Source organism: Mus caroli, chromosome 16 (genome assembly GCF_900094665.2).
Source record: "Mus caroli chromosome 16, CAROLI_EIJ_v1.1, whole genome shotgun sequence".
NCBI lineage: Eukaryota > Metazoa > Chordata > Mammalia > Rodentia > Muridae > Mus > Mus caroli.
Window position 1 is genome coordinate 76,541,129 of NC_034585.1, and position 11,604 is coordinate 76,552,732.

General features: G+C 33.0%; 1 protein-coding gene across 1 annotated transcript in view; it reads left to right on the plus strand.

Annotated features, from left to right (window-relative positions):
* Ncam2 (neural cell adhesion molecule 2) overlaps positions 1-11,355 on the plus strand; it is a 426,237-nt gene extending 414,882 nt beyond the window's left edge. The window contains exons 16-18 of the mRNA XM_021184925.1: positions 2,898-3,102; positions 7,627-7,746; positions 10,406-11,355. Coding sequence (XP_021040584.1) covers positions 2,898-3,102; positions 7,627-7,746; positions 10,406-10,517 — 437 coding nt within the window. The 3' untranslated portion in view covers positions 10,518-11,355. The remainder of the gene's footprint in view (positions 1-2,897; positions 3,103-7,626; positions 7,747-10,405) is intronic.
* The last annotated feature ends 249 nt before the right edge of the window (positions 11,356-11,604 follow it).

The window sequence follows — 11,604 nt, forward strand, 5'->3', positions numbered from 1 at the left end:
GATACATATGCAGCTAGAGTCAAGAGCTCTGAGGTACTGGTTAGTTCATAATGTTGTTCCACATATAGGGTTGAAGATCCCTTTAACTCCTTGGGTACTTTCTCTAGCTCCTCCATTGGGGGCCCTGTGATCCATCCAATAGCTGACTGTGAGCATCCACTTCTGTGTTTGCAGAGCATGATTCTTACAATCATAACTTTTAGCTTACGGGTAGCATCTTCTAAGTCAGCTACAATAACCACAAAGAGCTAATATGCAGGTGCAGGAAGTTGTGCCTGGTTTGAGCTCTGACTCAAACCTTAGCAGTTCATATTGATGTTTGATTTTATGGGTCCTTTGTGAAATTTCCTAAGACTAGCAAACCTCATACAGAACATTGAAAACATATAGAATAAAACAGGGTGTGTGGTCAGCATGTCCTTGCTCTGAGCCAAGTCATTTCTCTGTGTAAATGACTGGCAGGCATATTACAGCACCACTATGAAATGGCTAGTAGGCATGGAATAAAATCGCTATATATATGCTGGGAATGGGGCGCGTTAAAGACCATAACGTCTTTAATCTACAATTCTAACAGTTTGTACTTAGGGTAAGTGATATATTTGGACCTCACTTGGTAAATGTAGATCTGAAAAAATATTCCTATGTGATAGATTTTAATGAAATTATGTCACTATAAAATTATTAAAAATGAGAATATTAATTTCAAATAACTGAGTTGATGATGTTTTTGTTCCATTCCAGTTTACTATACAATTAAATCACTGTTAACTTGTAAAGGAGTTTGTTCATGACTTGAATTCATGATAATTTTCAAATCACAATATCATCATATAAATGTGTATGCATGTTTATGTCTACATTGAAAATACAAATTATAAATAAATAAAACCATTGCATCAAAGTAAATTGGTAGCATGGAAACTAATAAAGATTTAGTCTTTATAGTTACAACTGTACAACCTTGAAAACATGAGGTAGTTTTGTACAATATGAAAAATGTAAGTAGTAAATGCATTGTTTAGTTGTTATTGAAAGTCTAAAAATATATTTACATAAAAATAACACACAAAATGAATATTAAAATCTATCCAAGCATGGGGGACTTTTGGGATAGCATTGGAAATGTAATTGAGGAAAATACCTAATAAAAAAATAAAATAAAATAAAATAAAATCTATCCAGGCTTCCTCAACAGTTTTGTAAAACTTATTTCCAAAAGAGTAATCATTATTAAATAAGAGATTTCATGTTGCCTTTGGCTTATCATGAGCAGAGATCCAATAGTAGCTTAGCTATGGTTTTAACCACCAATGATGTGTTTTTTATCATTTATTTAAAGTGAGATATGTCAACAAAGATAATGAAAGCGAGTTGTTAAATCTTCATTAAAGGATTTTTAATATATTCTCATATTCACAGAATTCTTCCTAAATTCCTTTCGGCTGATTTCTGGTAGTTGTTTGCCTAACTGCCTTCATTTAAATAAGGAGGAATCCTACCTAAGCTTGGAGACATGAGAAACTTATAAGTCTGTGACGCAATGCTGTTCAGAACAGGGGTTTTCTGACTTCTGATGCTGTAGAGTGCAGTCTGAAGTAGTAATTTATCAGTAGAGTAGGGATAGGTGAGCTTTTGTCATTCAGCCAGCACAGTAACATGGATCTGTAGAATTTATTGCCACCTGCTTTTCTTAGCTGTGAGAAGAATTTAAATGAGATGAGATGTCTTATCTCAAGTGAACTTCTTATACTCATCTTTATAGAAGTTTGGTTTTTGGATCATGTACAGCAATTCAAAGAGGTTACATAACCTCAAAGGGGTTCAGCTTTATGCCTAATCTACAATATATTAAAATAAGCATCTATATCTTTTATTTTTTGCCTCATAGTAACTATAGAAAAACATTCCATTTTCATTTTTGGTAATAACATGCTTTTACACATAAAAAGATGCATAATTTTATAATGTCATAAAATTCTTGGACTATTATAATATGCATAATTAGAAATATGTATGAGTCACACACTTCATTCCTGTAGATAATACAATAGGCGATTTACTTCCTATGGGACTCAGATGTCTCCTTACACTGCTTTGATTGTATAATCTTTCCATATTTCACTACAGATATAGGGTCATTGGCTTATTTCCATTAGTAGCTGCACCTCAATATTTCTGTTTCTTTCCCCATATCCCCTCCTCCTCCCAATCACCTCCCTATCACTACCCACAAATCATTGCCAAGAAAAGGGGTCTATCTCACAACTTTACCTTATAAAATAACAGCTAACAAAGATTCTTAAAAGTCACACCTGTAGAATGCCTCCAATTTGTTAAAATATTACCTGCAAAAATATAAGTAACCACCTTTCCTGAAGTGATGATTTCAAAATTATTCCTAGTCGGTATTGAAAAATGTGTCTCAGTGAAGGCAAAGTGCTTGGAGTCACCCAATTAAAGTTTTCACCTAAATGCCAAGTAGCATCCTATTGAACACTTACACAACCCTTCTCTAATAAAAATATCATAGTTTTCCTTTAACAGTGGAACTGACTATAACTGACTTTCTGGTAAAGTATAGTTCAGGATATGATAATATTTACTTTCTTCCCTACAGTGAATTGCAAACTATATTAAAAATAAGTTCCTATTGTCTTTCTAAAGTAATTTTGAAAAATAATTGATTTTTTAAACATATCTTCCCCTAAAATATGGTTTGGTAGTCTGACAATGGGTCCCAACAATGAAGGAATTAAATTGCCACTCACTACTCCATATTTTCTTTACCTATATTTGAGTGTATGTTTCATTAGAAATTACTTTTAAATGGTTCTTTATATTTTCATATTTTGTTACATGGAGCTTTATGGAGGTATTTTTTTTTCTTTTTTAAGACACACTTTTTAATGGCCTTGGCCTAGGAGCCATCATTGGCCTTGGAGTTGCTGCCCTTTTGCTAATCCTTGTGGTAACAGACGTCAGTTGCTTCTTCATTCGACAATGTGGGTTACTAATGTGCATCACCAGGAGAATGTGCGGGAAAAAGAGTGGCTCCAGTGGGAAAAGTAAAGAACTTGAAGAAGGAAAAGCAGCTTACCTGTAAGTACTGTACACCAGCACCACCTCCCGTGAGTGGAGCACAAGTACAACTTGCATGCATTGTTTAGGGCTGTCTTCTAAGCCACAACAGGTACTTAATTATAATGCACTGCAAATATTATTGTTTATGCTTGCTTTCAATCTCTACTGTATACACACACACATACACATAAATATATATATATATATATATATATATATATATATGCATGTGCGTATACATACATAATAGTTGACTATCTCCCAATGATTTTAATATTATGGGAGTAATGATTTCAAAAAACAATCTTGTTCAAATTTCTCATTAATATAATATTTTTATTATTTAAATTTTCTACTTTCCTTATTTATTCTCAGAATGTAAATTATACTTTAATTTCCAAGAATACATATTGATTTCCCCAAATTTCTATATTATGCAAATAGATGAGTTCACAATACACATTATTGTTTACTCCATTAATAATTGTTTGTGAAACTTGTGGATATTATGTATACAGGTATATCATAATCTTAAATATTTATTCAATAGTTCATCATGGAAATGTATGATCATTTCTTTCATCATTAAAATTTTTAGCTGATACTTTGGTAGGATTCAGTTTACTACTGTGAAATCACAAGTCAAGATTTTTGTTTTTCTATTTAAGTATGAATTTGATGGGATATTACCATGGGGAAAATGCTTGAGTGATTATATCAGTTCAAAACACCCCAAAATAAGAGCATTCTACATTTATTTCTACATTATTCCTGTTATTTTATCAATTGTGTTGATTATATATTATTTTCTATTTATCCTCATAATTATCTGGAATCATTTTAATGTCAAGTTTTGTCATTCAGTAGCATACAAATTTAAATTTAATGCACTAAAATTTTATAATTTTATAATTTTTGACTCTGCTTGATCTATAACAGTTCATCGATAAGCTTTTTATAACACCCACAAAACTGCTTTATTTCTGCTTATTATTTAAACTTACTATGCGCTTAACCTTGGGATGCTGATTCTTCTCAGGAGTTTCACTTTTAAATTAGGTTTATACAGCAGCATTGCTAATTGAAACGGACACATGTTGTTTAGTAACAATGTGGTGGTATGAATACTTTTGCCCCAGGGAGTAGCACTATAGTGAGATGTAGGCTTGGTGGAGTGGTGTGTTCTTTTTGCAGGATGTGTGTCAGTGTGGGGTTTGGCCTTGTGACTACCCCACCTAGCTGCAAGAGAGTCTTCTCCTGTCTGTAGTTGTATCAAGATACAGAACTCTTACTCCTTCTCCAACACCAATTCTGCCTAGATACTACCATGTTTTGTGCCATGATGTCAATGGAATGAACCTCTGATGCTGTCGGCCAGCCCCAAATAAATGTTGTCCTTTATAAGAGTTTCCTTAGTCATGCTGCCTCTTCACAACAATGGAAACCCTATCTAAAACAGAAGTTGGTACCAGGGACAGGGGTATTAATGTAATAGGCCTCACCATCCTTTTGTTTGTAGGAATGTGGACTATAGGACTCTGTAAAGCATTGAGATGGTTTAAGTGGGGCTTAATGGGCAATATAGGTAGAAGCATGGAAGGAAGTGTTGAAAAGTGAATTTTGAATGACGGGGACCAAGATCAAGTGGTTTCAAAGGAGAAGAATTTTAGTAAGTGGCCTAGAGACTGTTTTTGTCATATTTTGTTGAAGAATAGGGATGATATTTTACCTTGAATGTAGAGTCTACCTGAGGCTAAGATAAAGGGATTTCGATTAATTGCATTGACAAAAGAAGTCTCAGAAAAGTACAGCATAGACTTTGTCCACTATATACTCATGATGGTTGTTTTATTAAGTGTAGCAAACTTGGTAAAAATAATACAAAATTATAGTTCAAGTAATAAAAGGGTACAATGAAGTACAATGGAGCTAATTATTATGTTCATGGAGATAAAGAGATTAAGGGAGTGGTGATTTGGGGCCAGATCCCACCCTGCTAAGCTTATAGTTTATGTGTCTGCCATTGAACAATGAATACTTATATCATGTTAGGCATTATTATTACTTGGTTATTGTTTTCATTTGGAATTTTATGTTGAATGAACTACGAATCAGTTATAAAGGAGAATGCCTTTGGTCTGGATTTTGAGGAATAGTGGCCATGAAAAGATTAGGCCATGAAAAGTATGGTAGTACATGCCTTTGGCATCATGAAGAAAGCTTATGAGAGGATATTGCTAAAGCAGAAGACTCAAGTTAATTGGAGATGCTAGTACTATGAGATGATTCCTGAGAAGAGCAGCAGCAGCAATGACTTGGAGTCAACCAGAGCCTATAGTGCCACAGAGAGCAGGTCTTGAGAGGTGATGCAAGTCCTTTGGAGGAACCCATAAGATTATGTATGCATCCCAGATACTGGAACAAGAAAGGATAAAGCTGAAGTTGTCTTGAATAGCCCAAGATACTAGAGATGTTGAACTGTAAGATACCTGCTGAATGGCACTAGCCCAGGAGAAACAAGTTTGTTGCAATCAACAAAGATGAAAAGAGTTGGGGATATGACGAGTGCTTTTACATCCGAAATGGAAATAAAGAGATTGGAGGTTGCCCAGCTTGTTTTTGGTCCTGCTTTGGTCCATATCACTATGACATTTTGGAATGGAATTGTATATCATGTGATACTGAAAGCATGTCATCTCCTTCATGATTTTTATTTTTTAGGGAATTGCAGTTAAAAAATTAGATGAATCTCAGGAGAGACTTTGAACTTTTAATATTGTTGAGACTTTTAGACTATGGGACTTCCAAAATTGGACGAATGTATTTTGCAGTTTGATATTTTCTGCTTCTCTTTGAAGTGCTCTGTTTTCCCTCAAATGAACTATGGCAATCTATTCTACTCTGCTGTCTCCTTCTCATTCTTTCATTGCAACTTGATGGTAAACTGAATGGATGGAATTCAACTGAACTAACTGACTGAACTTAATGAATGAACTCATGAACAAACTCAATTCAACGGCACTGAAGCTGCTCTCTGTGTGATGTCCAAAGCAGCTCTTTCCTGCCTGTTCTTTTGAGAGTTGGGCATATCTTATCTCTGACTCATTCTGTCAAATATTTGATTTGTCACTTTACCTAAATCTCAACTAAGCATCACTTGCGAATATGGCTGGCTCCTTCTACAAACTAAGTTTACCTTCATTGTTAGAAATTAAAGCCACATATTAAGGGTGTGTTTGTACTTCAGGCAGATCACAGAGACCTAGGTATATTGGTTTAAGTTAAAATTTGTAGAGAGTTATGAAGATGTGTTGATATGATGGTCCTTCATACATGCCATCCTGATCATTTGTCCTTCAGCAAATGTCCATTTAGCATCAATGTTTTCCAATCTGCCATTCTGATGAATGATTTATCTTTTTTCAGCCAGTTTGTTAAGCTGTTCCCATGCAGGTAGAAGGGGCATCAGATTTCTTCATCCTCTGCATTTCTATCTTTCTGGTGTCTGAGTCATCACTTCTTCCTGGCAAATCTCCTGCCTGGCTCTATCTCAGAATTCTTTCTCCCTCCTGTATGTCTCACCTTCTATTTCCTGTCTAATACACAGGCTGTAAGCTTTTAATTGACAAGTGATGCATCCATACAATGCACATGAGATTCTCTTTACATTACTCAGATCAGTTCATTATTAATTTTGATTGAACCCATAGTATTCCATCACCTATGGAAATGTAAACAAAACCTCTTCCCTAAGTAACATATTCCATGATATCTTGTCTGATGTTAAAACATCTTTGAAATCTACAAGATGATCTAAAAATTCAACATTTTTCTACAATTTAGTATCTTTAAGATAATCTTATTCTCCCTTTCTGTTTATCAAGGTATAATTAGATCTTTATGAATTCACACAAAAACTATAGACTTAGACACTTGTATTTCATGCCAGAACCAGGGATTTGTGGGTTTGTAAAGTTTGTGAAGTTCATGAGTTCCACTGTTTCCAATGTTGTACATTACTCAAATTTTTATAAGTACTTTATGCTTACTTTTTTTTCTAACTAGGCAAGAAAATCTTCAAATTATAAACATTAAATGAAATATTTAAATTTTTAGCACTTAGATTTTATTGGTTAAGTGACTTTTTCAATATAATTTTCTTTGTATTCTCAAAACATGACTATCATCTCAAGTCTAAACTGGCTTCAAATTTTCAAACTTCCTGACTTGCTCCTGGGTGCTAGACTTACAAATGTTCAGTACATTTTCTAACACCAAAACAAAGAAACAAACAGTCTACCCTCCAAATTAAGAAAATTGTAATCAAAAGAAACTACATTGCTTCATTCTACTTCCTTAGGAAAAAAAATCCCAGAGGTATCAATTTAAAAGGAAAAGTGTTCGATGTTTGATTTATTGGAAATCAATCAGGCATGAGCATGTGTGTGTGTGTGTGTGTGTGTGTGTGTGTGTGTGTGTGTAAGCCTAGATGAGCATATATGACACATAGAAGAATTAAATCTTTTTCTATATCATTTTTAGGAAAGATGGATCAAAAGAACCGATAGTGGAAATGAGAACAGAAGATGAAAGAATCACTAACCATGAAGACGGGAGTCCAGTAAATGAACCAAATGAAACCACACCGCTAACAGAACCTGAGTACGTAGCTGCACATGCTTGCATTTGTGGATATGTAACAGTAAAGTGGTAAAATATTTAAGTAATTGTCATATCAATAATATCATTTTATTAAAGGAAATATTTTGGGTTTTTAAATTAAAGTTCATTTAACTCTTAAAGTCCATTGTAAGATATTTCCCTTGAAAGTATAATTTCTTACATTTTAAAATATAGCTAAATTTTACTAAAATATATATGGGGCATGAAATCCTTGGTCTCACTGAATATTGATACACATTGCAACATGCGTAGGTTATTAAAGAAGTTATTTTTCTCATGCTAACTTTAATATGTTCTTTGATAATTTTATAAACCAATCTTCTGTATTCTAATTACATTCTACTATTTCTCATCTTATTCCTAGTCTTGCCAATCTCTCTCCCCTCTATAACTTCTTTTCATGCATCTATGGCTCTATTTTGTTTTCTGCTTGATCGAGTTTTTAACATGTGCCTTCTTGTGTCCATGCATTTGACTCTCCATTGGAGTTTGATGGCCTTATCAATGAGTATACAACAGAATATAATGAAAGATTTTGTCCCTAATCCACCAGTACTTAATAGTTCATAAGGAGAATATATGGCCTGTTAAAGTATGCCTCTAATCCATGACAGACTCATGATGGGCTCAAAATTGTGATGGATCAGGACAGATAGTTATCTTTTTAATCAAATCACCATATCAATGATCAAATTGCCAAAAGAAAACATCTCATAGAAATCCAATTTTTGTATTAATATTCATTTCACTCCTCTTGTGTTATGTTCTATATCTCTTTGAATGGTTGATATTAATGTTCTTTAAGGGCACTAGTTTTAATTACTGCTTATTGGCAGCATCTAGAAAACATATGAATCTCTGAATTAATTAAGACTCATGTAAAGAGGGATTAAGACAGAGAGAAACATTTTTTCTAAGAGTAAAACCACTAATATTTAGTATGTAACCTTTTTGATTTAGGCAAAATACAATAATAAGTTCAAGACTTATACTTTCTCACCCATCATTTTTAAACCAATTCATACACCAGGTATGGAACCTTTACTGTGGAACAGGCTTCAAATCAGGTAAGGCCTGAAATCCACTCTAAGGTTATAGCACCTTGACTAGCAGGTTAGTGTTGTCACTCATAGGATTCACTGCCAGGCAAGGCCTTTAATACCTTATTCTCTCTCCTCTTCCTCTTCTCCAGTATTGAGCTCCTTTCCTTCTGGCCAACTACACCAAACCACACTGATTTTCATAGTTTCTTTTATCATAATTGTTTGGATATTTGTGATAAAGTGCTTATTGTCCACATTCATAAATATAATGTATATTGCAAGTAAACTCAGAGGAACTAAGTTAGCAATGTTAATTCTTCTATATAATGATAAAATTAAGTACGAGGTTGGCTGAAGTTGTATTTATGAACGTTTGGATATAATCATTTTATCAGGTTCCCAAAGAAGCATATATAAGATGGAACACTCAATTAGTGAATGTTGTAATAGACAAAAAATATAAAATTATCATTCCATTTTGTCAATTTAAAATTTAATGAAGCTATCTTAGTTTTAGAAATAAAGAAGCAAGAAATGTGAAGAGATGGTTCAGTGTTTAGAACCCAGGTTCAGTTCCCAGCCATCACCCATGTGATACCTCTCAACCCATTACAAGTCCAATCCAGGAAACGTACATTTTTCTGGCCTCTGTTAGCACCAGAGACACATGCAGTATACAGACATATGCAAGCAAACACTCATATACATAAAGATATGCATCTACTTTAAAAAACAATATGTTTCATTGTCAGAATCAGAAAAAAAATTCACAGCATATTTAATAGTGATAAAAAATGTTAAGAAAAATAACATGAAAAACACCAAAGGAACATTATAAGAAACAATTTTGTAAATGACACTAATCTCTATCAATTTCCAAAAAAATTGATAACTCACATCATTTTTAATTGAATGCAGTGGTGTGTCCCGCACAAAATTGATATTCTTTTGAGAATTATTAGAGATGATCAAAAAAGTAGTGGACATAGATCAGAATTCTGACCCTAATAATTCAAAACAAATTTGTTTTTAATTTATACACAGTATAAAATCAAAGTTACCTCACAATAAACAATTAGATTCATCTAGAGTCACAAATACTTTATTTCCTATACCTTTTGTTTTATATTATATTATTAATGGTAAATGATAATTATTTTATTAAATCTTAGGTTATTTCTCAATAAATTGTTTAAATACTTAAAAAAACATTTCTAAAAACATTCATAAAATAAACATCATACAAACTGAGGAGTTTAGATTTCAAAATACATTTTAATATATATAAATACATAATATTAATGGAAAAAAGTGACCAAGAATATAAGAAAGAGCAAAGAAAATATATGAGAGGTCCAGGAGGAAGTAATGGGAAGGAGGAAATGTAGTTACATTAAAATCTCAATGAATAAAATGATTATTTAAATAAGTTTGTGTCTTTTTTTCTGTAATAATTAATGCAGGGTGTACTCAACAATTTTTTTTCTGTTTTCCTTTTCTTTTTTTTTTCATTTTTCTTTTTTTGAAATGGTCAGAAGCAGGTTTTAAATTATACACCTAAAAACTGAGTTTGCCATCTCTCTGTTTATTTCCAGAAAATTGCCTTTAAAAGAAGAAAATGGAAAAGAGGTTTTAAACGCAGAAACTATAGAAATTAAAGTGTCCAATGACATCATCCAGTCTAAAGAAGATGACATAAAGGCATAACCACTGATTTCAGCACCTTGGTCAGCACCTCAAGGAGCATTTGGTTTAGAGTGACACTATGACCAAAACTATTCCACTGACCTTAATTTCTCGGGAAAAGTCTAGCTTGGAATAGCTTGTACACATATACATACGACCAACTCCTCCTGCCACAACCCATTTCTTTCTGTTATTGTGGTGGTGGTTGTTTATTTTGTTAAGAATTCGGTATAAAGACTTGATTGGCACCAATTTTGGGGTTTCGGTTCGATTCTATAATTGAAGTACTGCAATTTATTTGATGGCTAAAGTGTTATTTTTTTTGTCTTCTATAACACAAACAAATATGTTTCTCTCTATCTAAAATATTAGGTTGTAATGGAAGGCAGAGAAAAGCGTTGTGAGATAAATGTGTGGGAAGGGTATGAAAGCCCTGCATGTTTATAAATCTTATCTTGGGCAAACACACGATTGTGAGGGCTTTCAGACTAAGACGAAGGCACATAATAAAGGGTATGCTTTTTATCAGGGGAATTTCAGGGAACCCAGGCTTGAAAGGGCCAGTCAGTTATCTTTTGCAGATATTAGAAATTGAAACATTGTTGGAGAACTCTTTTCACCTTATGACCACACTGCATTTTCGACATTGATCTTAGGTACCCTGATACCAGGACAAAATTGTTACACATTTGAAAGCAGGTTAGTTATGTGTAAAATTCGATTAGAAAGATTCCTAAATCTCTTTCTATGTATACCATGTTCACCCACAGTGGATTACACAAAAAGTAAATGTATCACAAGTAAAAATGGTATTGATTTCTGCCCTCAGCTTCAAATAAAGTGAATTTAAATGGGAAAATATCAATATGCTGTCTTGATATATTTATAAATACATGATTATTTTTATTTATAAAATAATTTATCAAAAATAAGGTTGTTTTCAAGTACTTCAACTCATATTAGATATATTTTGATGTATAGTTTCAGATGATCATTAATATTATATGTCCCTCATTAAATGAAAGTGGCTACTGGATTATAAAAGTATGTGTTCAACAGATTTAATTTATAATACAAATGTGCCAGAATAAAACCTGAACAATTGAAA